Here is a 19400-nt window from a genome sequence, read left to right on the forward strand (position 1 = left end):
ATATGTGGGTAGAACTGAAAAAGCGTGTGCGAGCAAGGAGGCCTACAAACCTGACTCAGTTATAGCAGCTCTGTCAGGAGGAATGGGCCAAAATTCACCCAACTTATTGTGGGAAGCTTGTGGAAGGCTACTCGAAACATTTGACCCAAGTTAAACAATTTAAAGGCAATACTACCAAATACTAATTGAGTGTATGTAAACTTCTGACCCACTGTAAATGTGATAAAAGAAATCAAATCTGAAATAAATCATTCTCTACTATTATTCTGACATTTCACATCCTTAAAATAAAGTGGTGATCCTAACTGACCTAAAACTAGGATTAAATGTCAGGAATTGTGGAAAAACTGAGTTTAAATGTATTTGGCTAAGGTGTATGTAAACTTCTGACTTCAACTGTATGTTTATATAGTGTTTATAGTGTATATAGTGTGTTGTGTATTTAGTGTATATAGTGTGTATAGTATATATAGTGTGTATAGTGTATATATGGAAACGTCTGACTTCAGCTGTATATAGGAGATGAGTTGGTGCCACTTCACTAACAGCTCAAAATCTGTCCTTGTTAAAGTCTAGACAAACAGCAGAGACCGGCTACATCTGACTGGATCGTCACACTGCAGGGACTACAGGCGATGGGATGACCACTGGCTGCTTCAATAACGATTGTCGCGTTGTATGTTGTCTGGCAAAAAGAAGTGACAAACGAGACCACAGCACTCACCAGCCATGGGGCAGAAGCCAAACCTCTGTTCACCGTCATAGTTGGTGGTGGTTCCACACCACTTCATGCCGTCCCTGCGCCCGTCCGCGGTACAGTCGGTGTAGTTTCTCCCATTGTAGAGGAAGGGGAACTGACACAGAGCACCGTTAGAGTTTCCTCCTCTGGTTGTCACCATCACTGCAAACACAGACACGATGAGGGCGTGTCCCAGATGACATCATATTACCTAGATAGGACCGTGGTCAAAAGTTGTGCACTATGGGTCCGTGGTCAAAAGTTGTGCACTATGGGGCCATGGTCAAAAGTTGTGCACTATGGGGCCCTGGTCAAAAGTTGTGCACTATGGGGCCCTGGTCAAAAGTTGTGCACTAGAAAGGGAATAAGGTGCTATTGTGGATGCAGACAATGAGTAAGTTAAACTACCCAAAGAAACCTGGATAGTGAGTCCCATTCTAATAAAAGCCAGATGTTAAATGATGTTGGCTGGCTAGAATTCTAGTGACTCTGCTGGAAAACGCTCAGGGTTGAGATCACCAGTCAACATCTGTGGGAGCTCAACAAACATATCATGGGCTTATCAGCTGAAACACTCTACTCGTGTTGCCACTCTGTTCACTATTTTTTTTAGGTTCAGAAAAGAGAGTCGCCCTCTCTCTCTCTCATATAAAAAGCTGTAAATCAAATATTTTACAAAAATCTCACCATTCTTCTTGGTACAGAAGGAGAATTTCTGTTCTGTCTCGCAGTCAGAAGAAATGCAGCACCACAGCTGCCCGTCGGGGCGTCCCTCTGAGGTACAGGAGTGGTGTGTCTTCCCCATGAAGGTGAAGGGGAACACACAGGGCTGACCATTGGAGTTCCCACCGTACACTGGGGCTGGGCCCTCTGTAAACACAAACACATAGAATCAGAACAATGTCCGAAAAGAACCAGAACAATGTCCGAAAAGAACCAGAACAATGTCCGAAAAGAACCAGAACAATGTCCGAAAAGAACCAGAACAATGTCCGAAAAGAACCAGAACAATGTCCGAAAAGAACCAGAACAATGTCCGAAAAGAACCAGAACAATGTCCGAAAAGAACCAGAACAATGTCCGAAAAGAACCAGAACAATGTCCGAAAAGAACCAGAACAATGTCCGAAAAGAACCAGAACAATGTCCGAAAAAGAACCAGAACAATGTCCGAAAAGAACCAGAACAATGTCCGAAAAGAACCAGAACAATGTCCGAAAAGAACCAGAACAATGTCCGAAAAGAACCAGAACAATGTCCGAAAAGAACCAGAACAATGTCCGAAAAGAACCAGAACAATGTCCGAAAAGAACCAGAACAATGTCCGAAAGATTGCTGACTGACGCAAGCTGCCTGTTTTTATTGTTAGAGCTTTGATCAGTAATATTTCCAATCTATTCATTGTTTCAAATCAACAAACTATATATACACATGTATTTAGTACCTCAGAGACATTGACAGTTTCAAGATCAACTTTCACATTTATTTACCATGTGAATAAAAAATAAAAAAATGGAAATCTTACTCAGTAGCTTTAAAAATAATAATAATGACCTGGCATGAATAATTCCCTTGAGGTTATTAGAACCACTGTTCAGAACTTGTGGACCAAAATTAAACCATTAGATGCAGGCATGAATTCACATGAAACTACGAACACGTACCCCACTCCTCACAACTGACCCCGTTGCCCAGGCAGGTACACAGCATCTGTTTGCTTCCCTGGGTCTTGATCCATCTCATCCCCAGGGCGTAGGCCACCCCCGCGTCCATCTGGCAGGCCCCTTCCTGGGCTAGACCGGGGTGAGGCTCCAGGCCGGGCTGGGGAAGGGGGTGGGGCTGGTACACAGCCGGCTGGATGTTAGTGATCACACGGGACCCCGTGCCTGGAAATGGATGGGGAAAGGGGGGGGACGCTTTCAGTCAGTGACATTGTTTGTAAAAATGTATAGCACTAGATTTGGGTTGACTCATTTGTAGTGCACACTACGAAAGTAAAAAAAGAGATCCTGCTAAAGAGAATGGGGGAACATTTAAAACAGACTACAACACATAGGAACCATGTTTCCAGTCAACAGAAAAGTTTAAATACAGATTAACTCATTTGCTTTGACTTACGGGACAGTTTACCCAGAAACCGATTAAGCACCACCCTATAATGTTCAATTGATATCCTGTGTCCGGAAAAATCCCCCGGAAAAATCCCAGAAGAGAATCTGTCGCTTTTAAAATGTTGGTAGAGGCTTGTAATTACAATGCAGTTCAACCACAAGCTATCTGGGGAAAGATGAGGAATAACAGCCATCTGTCTCTCACACATTATATATTTAACACTTCCACACACACTAGAAGTCTCACCCAGTCCGGTAGTGTGGAGGGAGGCGTGTCTCTCACACTTCCATTCGCCACGCCCATTCCCCGTACACAGACACTGCAGCATGTGACCTCTGGCGTCCGTCTTGCTCCAGGTGTCTCCAATACGATAGGACGTCAGTGTGTCCTGGTCGTTACACCGATCTGAGGGAAGGGGGAAAAGGGGAACAGGGTAGTGACTGCCTGGAATTGTCCAATAAGATGCTGATTTTAGTTCTGTTGCAAATTATTTTGACCTTATGAATACAGCCCAGTTTAGCGCCACTAACACGATAATGGGAAGTGGTATATTATGTGCCACGTTTCATAATGTTATAGAATTGCATTGGGTTTTAATTAAGGATATGTAAAAACATTTATTTTTAAATCACTTAAAAACAGAACAATTATAATTTCCACCACAGATCATTTACATTCTTTTTCACCAAGTTAAGCTGAAGTTTTCCCTTCATTAGGTCTACTGAACCACACACACACACACACACACACACACAGCAGAGGCCAATGAAAATGGGATCCAGCTGGTGTGTATATGCCTGAGGGCGTGTGTGTGTGTCTGTGAGAGAGTCTCTTACTTCTAGAGGTACAGGTGATCCTGCCACTCCCCTCTCCTAGACAGGTGCAGTCTACGATCATCCAGCCCTGGTACGGTTTCTCCCAGGTTTCACCCACCACGTAGGATGTCCCTGCCGTGTTGTCATAGCAACGCTCCGCTGCGGACAGGACGAGAGAGAGAGGGGTGTCTTATGATGCTGTGTTTGTTTTGACAGCTATCACTCCAGTTGCAGGTTGTCGTATTCAACTAGACACGCAACGGAATCAATCGGGCCGAAGGTACCATCTATACTTATCCAATAAACGTTTGCTTCTATTTAAAACGTTGCACTAAGTTTTGCTACAGTGTGCTTTAATAAATACAACCCCAGGTGAAAAGTCCTTCCCCCGATGCTCACCAACAGGTTTACAGGTCCACTCTCCCTTGCCGTTGCCCAGACAGACACACTCTAGCATATAGCTCTCAGTGTCATGAGGTCTCTTCCACGTGTCCCCAATCTTATAGGACTCACCCCCCTCATGACAACGGTCTGGGAGATAGAGCACAGTGAGACATTTTAACACAGTCTGTCTGACAGGCAGAGTCAGACAGACAGTCAGGCAGAGTCCAAAAGACACAATCAGGCAGAGTCAGACAGACAGAGAGTCAGGCAGACAGACAGACAGACAGACAGACAGGCAGGCAGACAGACAGACAGGCAGACAGAGTCAGGCAGACAGAGTCAGGCAGACAGACAGACAGAGTCAGAGACAGACAGACAGAGTCAGACAGACAGTCAGGCAGACAGAGTCAGGCAGACAGGCAGACAGAGTCAGGCAGACAGACAGACAGAGACACAGAGTCAGGCAGACAGACAGACAGACAGACAGACAGTCAGACAGACAGACAGAGTCAGACAGACAGACAGACAGACAGACAGACAGAGTCAGACAGACAGACAGACAGACAGACAGACAGACAGAGTCAGACAGACAGACAGACAGACAGACAGACAGAGTCAGACAGACAGACAGACAGACAGACAGACAGACAGACAGAGTCAGACAGAGTCAGACAGACAGACAGACAGGCAGACAGACAGAGTCAGGCAGACAGAGTCAGACAGACAGGCAGACAGACAGACAGAGTCAGAGTCAGACAGAGACAGACAGAGTCAGGCAGACAGACAGACAGTCAGGCAGAGTCAGGCAGACAGACAGACAGAGTCAGGCAGACAGACAGACAGAGTCAGGCAGACAGACAGACAGAGTCAGGCAGACAGACAGACAGAGTCAGGCAGACAGACAGACAGAGTCAGGCAGACAGACAGACAGAGTCAGGCAGACAGACAGAGTCAGACAGACAGACAGACAGACAGAGTCAGAGACAGACAGAGTCAGAGACAGACAGACAGACAGAGACAGACAGACAGACAGACAGACAGACAGACAGACAGACAGACAGACAGACAGACAGACAGACAGACAGACAGACAGACAGAGTCAGGCAGACAGACAGAGTCAGGCAGACAGACAGAGTCAGGCAGACAGACAGAGTCAGGCAGACAGACAGAGAGTCAGACAGACAGACAGACAGACAGAGTCAGGCAGACAGAGTCAGACAGACAGAGTCAGAGACAGACAGAGTCAGACAGACAGAGTCAGACAGACAGACAGACAGACAGACAGAGTCAGACAGACAGACAGACAGACAGACAGAGTCAGACAGACAGTCAGGCAGACAGACAGAGTCAGACAGACAGAGGCAGAGTCAGACAGACAGAGTCAGACAGACAGAGTCAGACAGACAGACAGAGTCAGACAGACAGACAGAGTCAGGCAGACAGAGTCAGACAGACAGACAGAGTCAGACAGACAGACAGAGTCAGGCACAGACAGACAGACAGACAGACAGACAGAGTCAGGCAGACAGACAGACAGAGTCAGGCAGACAGACAGACAGAGTCAGGCAGACAGACAGACAGAGTCAGGCAGACAGACAGACAGGCAGACAGACAGACAGACAGAGTCAGGCAGAGACAGAGTCAGGCAGGCAGACAGACAGAGTCAGGCAGACAGACAGGCAGACAGAGTCAGAGACAGACAGGCAGACACAGAGTCAGGCAGACAGACAGACAGTCAGGCAGAGTCAGACAGACAGACAGACAGACAGAGTCAGGCAGACAGACAGAGTCAGGCAGACAGACAGAGTCAGACAGAGTCAGACAGACAGACTCAGACAGTCAGGCAGACAGAGTCAGGCAGACAATATCAGAAAGACAGAGACAGACACAATCAGACAGACAGACAGACACACACACCCATCCAGCTGCAGAGACTACATCACATACTGTGAGGTCTCGATGTGTTATGGAGATTTAACGAGATTAACTAGCCCACTCACTGGTACAGACACACACACACACACACACTGGTACAGAGACACACACACACTCGAGCCCACTCACTGGCAATGGTGCAGCTGATTTTCCCCCGGCCAGAGCCAATGCATGTACAATCCCAGATCATGCCCTCTTTGGGTCTCTCATAGGTCTCACCAACCAGGTAAGACCTGGCGTTGATCTTATCATAGCAGGTCTCCTCAGCTGTGGAACATATTTGGGGTATGTTATGGGTTTCGTTAGTCACTGGGTGTGCACACAGAAACACAGACAAGATGCAGATAAAGATTATATATTTATCCTAGGAGAACTCAAACCCGAGGACACAATAGCATCAAGAGTAGTTACACTCTCTCTACCAATGAGGCAATAGCATCAAGAGCAGTTACACTCTCTCTACAGATGACCCAATAGCATCAAGAGCAGTTACACTCTCTCTACAGATGACCCAATAGCATCAAGAGTAGTTACACTCTCTCTACCAATGAGGCAATAGCATCAATAGCAGTTACACTCTCTCTACAGATGACCCAATAGCATCAAGAGCAGTTACACTCTCTCTACAGATGACCCAATAGCATCAAGAGCAGTTACACTCTCTCTACCAATGAGGCAATAGTAGTTACACTCTCTACAGATGACCCAATAGCATCAAGAGTAGTTACACTCTCTCTACCAATGAGGCAATAGCATCAATAGCAGTTACACTCTCTCTACAGATGACCCAATAGCATCAAGAGCAGTTACACTCTCTCTACAGATGACCCAATAGCATCAAGAGTAGTTACACTCTCTCTACAGATGACCCAATAGCATCAAGAGTAGTTACACTCTCTCTACAGATGACCCAATAGCATCAAGAGTAGTTACACTCTCTCTACCAATGAGGCAATAGCATCAATAGCAGTTACACTCTCTCTACAGATGACCCAATAGCATCAAGAGCAGTTACACTCTCTCTACAGATGACACAGAGCCTATACGTGGAGTTAGTGACAAAGGTACCCTGAGAGAGCATATTTAAACTTCGATCATTGCAATAATTATTTTACATAAGTTAAGTGACATTTACAAAATGGTAAGAGACAAAGGACTTGCATTGACCATATATATATATATAAAGAAGTAGAAATGCATGTTCACCTTCGGGTTTTGTGTTACACTTAATCCCCGCAACTCCGTGACAAGTGCAGACCAACATCGTGCCCAGATAGGAACGCTCCCATTGGTCCTTAATGTTATACATCTGTCCATTATCAATGCAGCCGTCTAGGGAAGGAACGTCAACTTGTTACAATTCCAAGTAGATTGACACAATCCATGTTTACCATAATAATAATAATAATAATAATAATAATAATAAGACGAAATGTCAAAAATGCTAAACATACAATAAAACTTAAGATACTATTCTATAATAGACTACCAAACCCCCCCCCCAAAAAAAAGTATGAAAACCTCACCTTGAGAGACGGTTGATACCGAAGGTATTCTGGTTTCTCCCTGATGAGCCTGCCGCCTGCTTTTCCTGTTCGGCATACAGTTCACAGCGGTCCCGATGCAAAGCACCACCAGAACCCTGATAATAGGGCTACTGGACATATTGATTACGGGACAGGGAAATCTGGGGGAAATGTGTAATCTTAGCGGTAGTTTGATGTAGCTCTTCTAAAAAAACAAAACCCATGAAAGATCCACGGTGAATTCGGATGATAGTTCGGTTGTACTGTTCGTGAAACCAAATGGTTCTTTTCTCCTCCTTTTTGCACACAGCCTCCTCGGATAGTATCCTGCCCCGCCAGTCCCTCAGCCGTACCGCTCCTAATAGGCTTCCAAACTAGTGAGCGCTTTTATTTGGGCATCGCTTTCTACTGGGGATGGAGGAGGGTCCAACAACACCAACGATAAACACACGTCAAAGACACCGGTTACGAATCACCCCCCCAAATTAAAAAAAAAAAAAATACCGTCAATTTATCCAGTATCGTAAAATAGGAATACATGAGTATCTTCAAACAGAAGCTATGACTAGACAGTTAGGCTGCTTTTAATTTACAATGTTAGAAATCTGATTTAGAAGTGGGGAAAAGACCGGTACGGGGTATTTTGGATAAATGACTAAACTCCTCCTACTTATAGAATACTTCCAAGGAGAGAAAACATATACAACGCATATTTATGTTTATTTTCCCTTTTGTACTTTAACTATTTGCACATCATTACAACACTGTATATAGACATAATATGACATTTTAAACGTATCCATTATTTTGGGACTTTTGTGTGTGTAATGTTTGCTGTCACATTTGTATATTTCACTTTTGTTTATTTCTCCGTCACTTGCTTTGGCAATGTTAACATGTGTTTTTCCATGCCAATAAATCCCTATAAATGTAATGGAAAGGAGAAAGACGATGGCGGGAGGTAAAGTTTGAGGAGATAAGTTTGAGGAGATGGGACACTCCATTAGACCGTCCTGCTGTAACGCCCACTGTGTCCGCAGCCCGTACACCGTCAGTGTGCCACGCGGTGCTTTCTGGGTACACTCAGACAAGGACATCTCCTTCGATGGGAGTCTATTGGGCGTTAAAACAAAACCCAATTTCAGCACGAATTACGTGAACAACAAGCTAGAATTTGAGATAATTAACTTGTCCTCTGTAATATCGTATAGATATGAAATCGTGACGTTACGTACTTTCGAGGAAAATAGTCAGGTTCACATATTTGTCAAATGTTTCAAAGACAACAGGTGTAGGTAGACTAACAGTGAAACGCTTACTTATTGGCCCATTTCCAACAATGCAGCGTTAAAGATAATATATATTTTTTAATGGATAGTGACGCGAGCAATAAATGCACAGTGGATAACGAATAAATATAACATGTCTGCATATACAGGAAGTAGAATATAACCTATATACATTTAACATGGCTATACAATGCATGTCTGTTAAAGATAATATATATTTTTATATAATGGTCTGCATAGTGAATATAACATGTCTATATACAGGGAGTAGAATATAACATGTCTATATACAGGAAGTAGAATATAACATGTCTATATACAGGAAGTGGATATACAGGAAGTAGAATATAACATGTCTGCATATACAGGAAGTCTAGAAGTAGAATATAACATGTCTATATACAGTAGAATATAACATGTCTATATACAGGAAGTAGAATATAACATGTCTATATACAGGAAGTAGAATATAACATGTCTATATACAGGAAGTAGAATATAACATGTCTATATACAGGAAGTAGAATATAACATGTCTATATACAGGAAGTAGAATATAACATGGCTATATACAGGAAGTAGAATATAACATGTCTATATACAGGAAGTAGAATATAACATGTCTATATACAGGAAGTAGAATATAACATGTCTATATACAGGAAGTAGAATATAACATGTCTATATACAGGAAGTAGAATATAACATGGCTATATACAGGAAGTAGAAAATAACATGTCTATATACAGGAAGTACCAGTGGATATGCAGGAGTGCGAGGTAATTGAGGTAGCTATGTACTTTCCATATACAGTGCATTCGGAAATGATTCAGACCCCTTGACTTTTTCACGTTTTGTCACGTTTAAAGCCATATTCTAAAATGTATTAAATATATATTTTTCCTCATAAATCTACACACAATACCTCATAATGACAAAGCAAAAACTATTTTATTTTATTTGTGCAAATTTATCACAAAACCCCCCCTGAAATATCACAGTTACATAAGTATTCAGACCCTTTACTCAGTACTTTGTTGAAGCACCTTTGGCAGAGATTACAGCCTCGAGTCTTCTTGGGTATGACGCTACAAGCTTGGCACAGCTGTATTTGGGGAGTTTCTCCCATTCTTCTCTGCAGATCCTCTCAAACTCTGTCAGCTTGGATGGGGAGCGTCGCTGCACAGCTATTTTCAGGTCTCTCCAGAGATGTTAGATTGGGTTCAAGTCTGGACTCAAGCACATTCAGAGACTCGTCCCGAAGCCACTCCTGCGTTGTCTTGGCTGTGTGCTTAGGGTTGATGTCCTGTTGGAAGGTGAACCTTCACCCCAGTCTGAGGTCCTAAGCGTTCTGGAGCAGGCTTTCATCAAGGATCTCTCTGTACTTTGCGCCGTTCATCTTTCCCTCGATCCTGACTAGTATACCAGTCCCTGCCACTGAAAAACATCCCCATAGTATGATGCTGCCACCACCATGCTTCACCGTAGGGATGGTGCCAGGATTCCTCCAGAAGTGACGCTTGGCATTCAGGCCAAAGAGTTCAATCTTGGTTTCATCTGACCAGAGAATATTGTTTCTCACGGTCTAAGAGTCCTTTAGGTGCCTTTTGGCAAACTCCAAGCAGGCTGTCATATGCCTTTTACTGAGGAGTAGCTTCTGTCTGGCCACTCTACCATAAAGGCCTGATTGGTGGAGTGCGGCAGAAATGATTGTCCTTCTGGAAGGTTCTCCCATCTCCACAGAGAAACTCTAGAGCTCTGTCAGAGTGATCATTAGGTTCTTGGTCACCTCCCTGACCTGACCAAGGCCCTTCTCTCCCAATTGCTCAGTTTGGCCGGGAGGCCAGCTCTAGGAAGAGTCTTGGTGGTTCCAAACATCTTCCATTTAAGAATGATGGAGGCCACTGTGTTCTTGGGGGGCCTTCAATGCTGCATAAATGTTTTGATATTCTTCCCCAGATCTGTGCCTCGACACACTCCTGTCTCTGAGGTATACAGGAAATTCCTTTGACCTCATGGCTTGGTTTTTGCTCTGACATGCACGGTCAACTGTGGGACCTTATATAGACAGGTGTGTGCCATTTCAAATCATGTCCAATCAATTGAATTTATTTACCTCAGGTGGACTCCAATCAAGTTGTAGAAACATCTCAAGGATGATCAATGGAAACAGGATGCACCTGAGCTCAATTTCGAGTCTCATAGCAAAGAGTCTGAATACTTATGTAAATAAGGTATATCTGTTTTTTATTTTCAAAACATTTGCTAAAATGTCTAAAAACCTGTTTTTCACTTTATTTTTCAACCATTATGGGCTATGGTATGAGGATGATTGAGGGAATTTTATTTAATCCAATTTAAGAATAAGGCTGTAATGTAACAAAATGTGGAAAATGTCAAGGGGTATGTAAATAAATAATAATTATGTAAATAAGGCATTTCTGTTATTTAATTTTTTCTTTCTCGTTGTGGGGTTACGGATAAATTAAGTAATCATACTATGTACTATTGTCACGTTCTGACCTTTATTTCCTTTGTTTTGTCATTATTTAGTATGGTCAGGGCGTGAGTTGGGTGGGCAGTCTATGTTTGATTTTCTATGATTTGGGGTTTTCTATGTTTCGGCCTAGTATGGTTCTCAATCAGAGGCAGGTGTCATTAGTTGTCTCTGATTGAGAATCATACTTAGGTAGCCTGGGTTTCACTGTGTGTTTGTGGGTGATTGTTCCTGTCTCTGTCTTTGCACCAGATAGGACTGTTTAGGGTTTCACACGTTCCATGTTTATTGTTTTGTAGTGTTCATGTGTACATTTACATATTAAAAGAACCATGGACACTTACCACGCCGCATATTGGTCCTCTGATCCGTTTCGCCTCTTCTCTTCAGACGAAGAGGAGGAAAACCTTTACAATCATATTTACAATGTACAGGGATACTGGATCGCTAGCGATAGATACAATATATATACAAAAGTATGTGGACACCATTTCAAATGAGTGGATTTGGCTATTTCAGCCACACCCGTTGCTGACGGTGTATTACATCGAGCCCACAGCCATGCAATCTCCATAGACAAACATTGGCAGTAGAATGTCCTTACTGAAGAGCTCAGTGACTTTCAAAGTGGCACCGTTGTAGGATGCCATGTTTCCCACAAGTCGTTGGAGCAGAGAAAATGCATTCTCTGGAGTGATGAATCACGCTTCACCATCTGTCAGCACGACAAATGACTTTGGGTTTGGCAGATGACAATAAAATGCTACCTGCCCAAATGCATAGTGCCAACTGTAAAGTTTGGTGGAGGAGGAATAATGGTCTTGGGCTGTGTTTCATGGTTCAGACCCCTTTAGTTCCAGTGATGGGAAATCTTAACGCTACAGCATACAATGACATTCTCGATGATTCTGTGCTTTCAACTTTGTGGCAACAATTTAGGGAAGGGCCTTTCCCGATTCAGCATGACAATGCTGACAATGCCCCTGTACACAAAGCGAGGCTGAATGGAAGCAAGTTCCTGCAGCAATGATCCATCATCTAGTGGAAAGCCTTCCCAGCAGAGAGGAGGCTGTTATAGCAGCAAAAGGGGGAAACCAACTCCACATTAATGTCCATGATTCTGGAATGAGATGTTTGACGAGCCGGTGTCCACAGACTTTCGGTAATGTATGTGTCCAATAGAGATGCTGTGTTCCGTATGTTTCCAATAGAGATGCTGTATTCCGTATGTTTCCAATAGAGATGCTGTATTCCGTATGTTTCCAATAGAGATGCTGTGTTCCGTATGTTTCCAATAGAGATGCTGTGTTCCGTATGTTTCCAATAGAGATGCTGTGTTCCGTATGTTTCCAATAGAGATGCTGTGTTCCGTATGTTTCCAATAGAGATGCTGTGTTCCGTATGTTTCCAATAGAGATGCTGTGTTCCTTTGCCGTCTGGGTGGGTTCCGTCTTCATTGAAACAATCCACCCGCTTCAAAAAACAGTCCAAATCGTCAATGAAAGCCACTTTCACTGTGGAACTGTGTGTTCTCAGCCAGTTGGAGGAGTCTGCTAAAGGTTAGACCCACGGCCTATTGAGGGTAGTAGAACATGTCTGCGACCTGCATACTTCGATTAGGACAATTAAGTCTTGTTTCATCTGGACATTGATAGGCTAAAAAATGCATCTTTATTTACACTGACAGCGCAAGATAAACAATTGTGCCTGGAGCTAGGCCCTGACTACTACGAGGAATGCGTTTATCTTATTTACGATGGTCACTAGCTCTCTCAAACTCTAGACAGCATCCTGACTTCTCCCTAGAGTTCTCAGCCGTTCTGCCTTCTCCCTACAGTTCTCAGCCATTCTGCCTTCTCCCTACAGTTCTCAGCCATTAGCTTCTCCCTACAGTTCTCAGCCATTAGCTTCTCCCTACAGTTCTCAGCCATTAGCTTCTCCCTACAGTTCTCAGCCATTAGCTTCTCCCTACAGTTCTCAGCCATTAGCTTCTCCCTACAGTTCTCAGCCATTAGCTTCTCCCTACAGTTCTCAGACATTAGCTTCTGCCTACAGTTCTCAGACATTAGCTTCTCCCTGCAGTTCTCAGACATTAGCTTCTCCCTGCAGTTCTCAGACATTAGCTTCTCCCTGCAGTTCTCAGACATTAGCTTCTCCCTACAGTTCTCAGACATTAGCTTCTCCCTACAGTTCTCAGCCATTCTGCCTTCTCCCTGCAGTTCTCAGCCATTAGCTTCTCCCTGCAGTTCTCAGCCATTAGCTTCTCCCTACAGTTCTCAGCCATTCTGCCTTCTCCCTGCAGTTCTCAGACATTAGCTTCTCCCGTGACCGCCTCATTGGAACTAAACTGTGTTTTAACGTTTAGAAACGTTAATAATCATCGCTTGCGATACGGCTTTCGAAACATAACGGCCCTTATATTTATTCAGCAATAAAGAATCCTTCACATAAAATTAATACACTTACTGTAGCAGTTACAGACCCATACAGCTATGGAGCCTCCATCCTACTAAACTACACTGTAGCAGTTACAGACCCATACAGCTATGGAGCCTCCATCCTACTAAACTACACTGTAGCAGTTACAGACCCATACAGCTATGGAGCCTCCATCCTACTAAACTACACTGTAGCAGTTACAGACCCATACAGCTATGGAGCCTCCATCCTACTAAACTACACTGTAGCAGTTACAGACCCATACAGCTATGGAGCCTCCATCCTACTAAACTACACTGTAGCAGTTACAGACCCATACAGCTATGGAGCCTCCATCCTACTAAACTACACTGTAGCAGATCCATACAGCTATGGAGCCTCCACCCTACTAAACTACACTGTAGCAGTTACAGACCCATACAGCTATGGAGCCTCCATCCTACTAAACTACACTGTAGCAGTTACAGACGCATACAGCTATGGAGCCTCCATCCTACTAAACTACACTGTAGCAGTTCCATACAGCTATGGAGCCTCCATCCTACTAAACTACACTGTAGCAGATCCATACAGCTATGGAGCCTCCACCCTACTAAACTACACTGTAGCAGTTACAGACCCATACAGCTATGGAGCCTCCATCCTACTAAACTACACTGTAGCAGTTACAGACCCATACAGCTATGGAGCCTCCATCCTACTAAACTACACTGTAGCAGTTACAGACCCATACAGCTATGGAGCCTCCATCCTACTAAACTACACTGTAGCAGTTACAGACCCATACAGCTATGGAGCCTCCATCCTACTAAACTACACTGTAGCAGTTACAGACCCATACAGCTATGGAGCCTCCATCCTACTAAACTACACTGTAGCAGTTACAGACCCATACAGCTATGGAGCCTCCATCCTACTAAACTACACTGTAGCAGTTACAGACCCATACAGCTATGGAGCCTCCATCCTACTAAACTACACTGTAGTAGTTACAGACCCATACAGCTATGGAGCCTCCATCCTACTAAACTACACTGTAGCAGTTACAGACCCATACAGCTATGGAGCCTCCATCCTACTAAACTACACTGTAGCAGTTACAGACCCATACAGCTATGGAGCCTCCATCCTACTAAACTACACTGTAGCAGTTACAGACCCATACAGCTATGGAGCCTCCATCCTACTAAACTACACTGTAGCAGTTACAGACCCATACAGCTATGGAGCCTCCATCCTACTAAACTACACTGTAGTAGTTACAGACCCATACAGCTATGGAGCCTCCATCCTACTAAACTACACTGTAGTAGTTACAGACCCATACAGCTATGGAGCCTCCATCCTACTAAACTACACTGTAGCAGTTACAGACCCATACAGCTATGGAGCCTCCATCCTACTAAACTACACTGTAGCAGTTACAGATCCATAAAGCCTCCATCCTACTAAACTACACTGTAGCAGGTACAGACCCATACAGCTATGGAGCCTCCATCCTACTAAACTACACTGTAGCAGTTACAGATCCATACAGCCTCCATCCTACTAAACTACACTGTAGCAGGTACAGACCCATACAGCTATGGAGCCTCCATCCTACTAAACTACACTGTAGTAGTTACAGACCCATACAGCTATGGAGCCTCCATCCTACTAAACTACACTGTAGCAGGTACAGACCCATACAGCTATGGAGCCTCCATCCTACTAAACTACACTGTAGCAGGTACAGACCCATACAGCTATGGAGCCTCCATCCTAATAAACTACACTGTATCAGTTACAGACCCATACAGCTATGGAGCCTCCATCCTACTAAACTACACTGTAGTTGTAACAGACCCATAGAGCCTCCATCCTACTAAACTACACTGTAGTTGTAACAGATCCATACAGCCTCCATCCTACTAAACTACACTGTAATAGTTACAGACCCATACAACCTCCATCCTAATAAACTACACTCCTGCTACACTTTCCGAGTTCTGTTCACACACAGGCGTTGGGAGAATGCTAGATAGCTAATTAGCACCTCTTATCTTCCATCTGTGTCCTGTTAAAAATTGCTGTAACATGGAGATATGGCCTTGTGGGAACACTAACCTCAACCCTATCAAGGTGTCTATCAGTGTAACCTTTTCTTTTTTGAAAAGTATTTCTCGCTGATATTAAAGATAAAGTCCTGATGCTTCCAAAACCCCTACCGCAAGCCATGCATTTTAATGTTCAGACAGAACGTCCGGGATCTTAACAGAGATCCCCACCCCCCACCCCTTAGACAAGAGCCCTTCGTCCAATGACTCTTCCATGTGATGGAACTGAGAGTCATGATTAACAAGCCTGTACATTCTTGTGACGTGCTTGGAAATTCCCATGACTTTCAACTCACTGTTAATAAGAAAGAAAGATGTTTAGTCCGTTTACAAGTTCATTAACCACAGCAGGCCTATGAGATTTTTGCAACACCATACAGAATGATATACTGTAAATATATATTTTTTTTACATCTGTTTTTTGAAGGTGTTTCTGAAGGAGTTGGGCTGTTCACACCAACGATGTATATAAACCCTGGATAGCTGATAGCTCTGCGTTGGCCATTGCGAGGCTTTGATGCCACTGGTCGGCCATATTGGATCTCCTCAGTAGGGAAGCATAGCCTCTTTTTTTGAATCAGAGAGTTAAACACGTAGACACTTCGCTAACAATCTACACACAATAACCCATAATAACAAAGCGAAAAAAACAAACAGGTTTTTAGACATTTTTTGCAAATTTATATTTATTTTTATAAATTCAGAAATAGTTTATTTACATAAGTATAAGGATATTTCTTTTTTTACATGTTTACATTTAAAAAAATGTTTATTTAGCTCACGTAATATAATTTCAAAGTAGGCACTAAGGTAAGAGAACTACTACTAATAAGAGAATACGTGTGCCAAAATGAATGTAGACATCTAGCTTCCAAAATATATTTTTTTTACAATGGTGACGGATTACCAAGATTGACGTGTGGTGGCTTCAACACAGCGCCCCCATATAAGTAATCTAGTTCATATATAAAGCGTTGGTTTACACAGGCAGCCTAATTCTTAACCTTTTCCGACCAATCAGATCAGCTTTTTTTTTGTTGGTAATAATTTGTCAAAAGATCAGGGCTGGGCTGTCAGTGGAAGGGTTTGGCCTCTTCCACTCTGCAAAACTCTTCATACGTGACTAACGCTAGTTCACACTGGGCCTCACAGCTGTCTTTAAAAAAAAACTGTGTCGGTGAGATGGGGGTCATTATTAGTCTCTCTTGCTTTCTCTTTGTAAAGGGACCATGTCTCGAAATGTACAAATCTCCTTCCATTCATCATTCTGCACTCCACTATGCTATTTATTATCCTCTACATTCCCCTCTACATTCCCCGGTCAGTCAGCAATCAGACCTGCACTATTCTATTTCATTATTTATCAAGGAAATTGGCTTCCGCTGTTTCTTTCTCCATGTGCACCAACATATTACAAAAAGATTTATGTGAATGACATCAGCTTGGCCTGATACATTAGTGTGTGTGTGTGTGTGTGTGTGTGTGTGTGTGTGTGTTTGTGTTCGTGCGTGTATGCATGTGTGTGCCATAAAAGAGGGGGCCGGCCCCAGTGCGGTCTGGGAAATGACAGAGACGGTGTAAGTCAGCCCTGGTGTGGAGCAGTAGATTCAGACTGGGGTTCCTCAGGGCTACGCCCAGGTCCTAGAGAGGGAGAGAGAGAGAGAGACAGAGAGACAGAGAGACAGAGAGAGAGAGACAGAGAGAGAGACAGAGACAGAGAGACAGAGACAGAGAGACAGAGAGACAGAGAGACAGAGACAGAGAGACAGAGAGAGAGAGAGAGAGAGAGAGAGAGACAGAGACAGAGAGACAGAGAGAGAGAGACAGAGAGAGAGACAGAGAGAGAGACAGAGACAGAGAGACAGACAGACAGACAGACAGACAGACAGACAGACAGACAGACAGACAGACAGACAGACAGACAGACAGACAGACAGACAGACAGACAGACAGACAGACAGACAGACAGACAGACAGACAGACAGACAGACAGAGAACAAATCCAATTTTGATAAACTCCCATATCTACTGGGTGAAATGCCACAGTGTGCCATCACAGCAGCAAGATTTGTGACCTGTTGCCACGAGAAAAGGGCAACCAGTGAAGAACAAACACCATTGTAAATACAACCCATATTTATGCTTATTTATTTTCCCTTATGTACTTTGTACACTGTTAAAACACTGTATATATATAATATGACATTTGTAATGTCTTTATTGTTTTGAAACTTCTGAATGTGTAATGTTTACTGTTAATTTTTATTGTTTATTTCACTTTTGTATATTATCTACCTCACTTGCTTTGGCAATGTTAACACATGTTTCCCATGCCAATAAAGCCCCTTGAATTGATCATTGAATTGAGAGAGAGAGAGAAAGAGACAGAGACAGAGACAGAGAGAGAGAGAGAGGGGGAGAGAGAGAGAGAAAGAAAGAAAGAGAGAGAGAGAGAGCGATAGAGAGCGAGAAGGACATCTAGCCTGAACTACAAACTGATATGCTCCATTTCACCACTGACCATGGTTGGATTACTGTCCTCACAGAGGGCATCAGGGCTGGGAGTCAGTGTGTTTTACTGTCCTCACAGAGGGTATCAGGGCTGGGGGTCAGTGTGTTTTACTGTCCAGAGGCATCAGGGCTGGGAGTCAGTGTGTTTTACTGTCCAGAGGGCATCAGGGCTGGGAGTCAGTGTGTTTTACTGTCCTCAGAGAGGGCATCAGGGCTGGGAGTCAGTGTGTTTTACTGTCCTCATAGAGGGCATCAGGACTGGGAGTCAGTGTGTTTTACAGTCCTCATAGAGGGCATCAGGACTGGGAGTCAGTGTGTTTTACAGTCCTCATAGAGGGCATCAGGACTGGGAGTCAGTGTGTTTTACTGTCCTCATAGAGGGCATCAGGGCTGGGAGTCAGTGTGTTTTACTGTCCTCATAGAGGGCATCAGGGCTGGGAGTCAGTGTGTTTTACTGTCCTCATAGAGGGCATCAGGGCTGGGAGTCAGTGTGTTTTACTGTCCAGAGGGCATCAGGGCTGGGGGTCAGTGTGTTTTACTGTCCTCATAGAGGGCATCAGGACTGGGAGTCAGTGTGTTTTACTGTCCAGAGGGCATCAGGGCTGGGAGTCAGTGTGTTTTACTGTCCAGAGGGCATCAGGGCTGGGGGTCAGTGTGTTTTACTGTCCTCACAGAGGGCATCAGGGCTGGGGGTCAGTGTGTTTTACTGGTGAAACAACAGTTGATACTAGACAGGAGTCCAAAGGACCCCCCCTCCCCCCAACAGAGAGCACATAATCAGGCAGTCAAGGATGGCGTTTGTGTTTGTCACAGGGCCCTAAAGGGTTGACCTCAGTTTAACCTCCAGCAATCTCTCGCCCACTCAGTCTACATGCTCAACAACAGCACAGGGTCTGGGAGGGGAAGTCTGTTTCCGTACTACGGGGAAGGGAGAGACGGAGGTCCCTGCCTTAGAAATACAATCTAACCCTCGTTGTCTACAATGCACCATGCTCACTCCAACTTCAGGCTAGGACCATCGTGTTGAATGGGAATTCTCTTTCTAGTGGTTCTATTTC

At 43.9% G+C, this 19400-nt stretch overlaps 1 protein-coding gene across 1 annotated transcript in view; it reads right to left on the reverse strand.

Annotated features, from left to right (window-relative positions):
* The window catches only part of fn1a (fibronectin 1a), a 64447-nt gene extending 56544 nt beyond the window's left edge, over positions 1-7903 (reverse strand). The window contains exons 1-9 of the mRNA XM_042306795.1: positions 7511-7903; positions 7191-7316; positions 6114-6251; positions 4065-4196; positions 3687-3824; positions 3097-3255; positions 2403-2624; positions 1427-1609; positions 725-901 (exon numbers count right to left, since the gene is read on the reverse strand). Of these exons, the coding sequence (XP_042162729.1) occupies positions 725-901; positions 1427-1609; positions 2403-2624; positions 3097-3255; positions 3687-3824; positions 4065-4196; positions 6114-6251; positions 7191-7316; positions 7511-7649 (1414 nt within the window). The 5' untranslated portion in view covers positions 7650-7903. The remainder of the gene's footprint in view (positions 1-724; positions 902-1426; positions 1610-2402; positions 2625-3096; positions 3256-3686; positions 3825-4064; positions 4197-6113; positions 6252-7190; positions 7317-7510) is intronic.
* Positions 7904-19400: the final 11497 nt, after the last annotated feature.

The sequence above is a fragment of the Oncorhynchus tshawytscha genome, linkage group LG26 (genome assembly GCF_018296145.1).
Source record: "Oncorhynchus tshawytscha isolate Ot180627B linkage group LG26, Otsh_v2.0, whole genome shotgun sequence".
Classification (NCBI taxonomy): domain Eukaryota; kingdom Metazoa; phylum Chordata; class Actinopteri; order Salmoniformes; family Salmonidae; genus Oncorhynchus; species Oncorhynchus tshawytscha.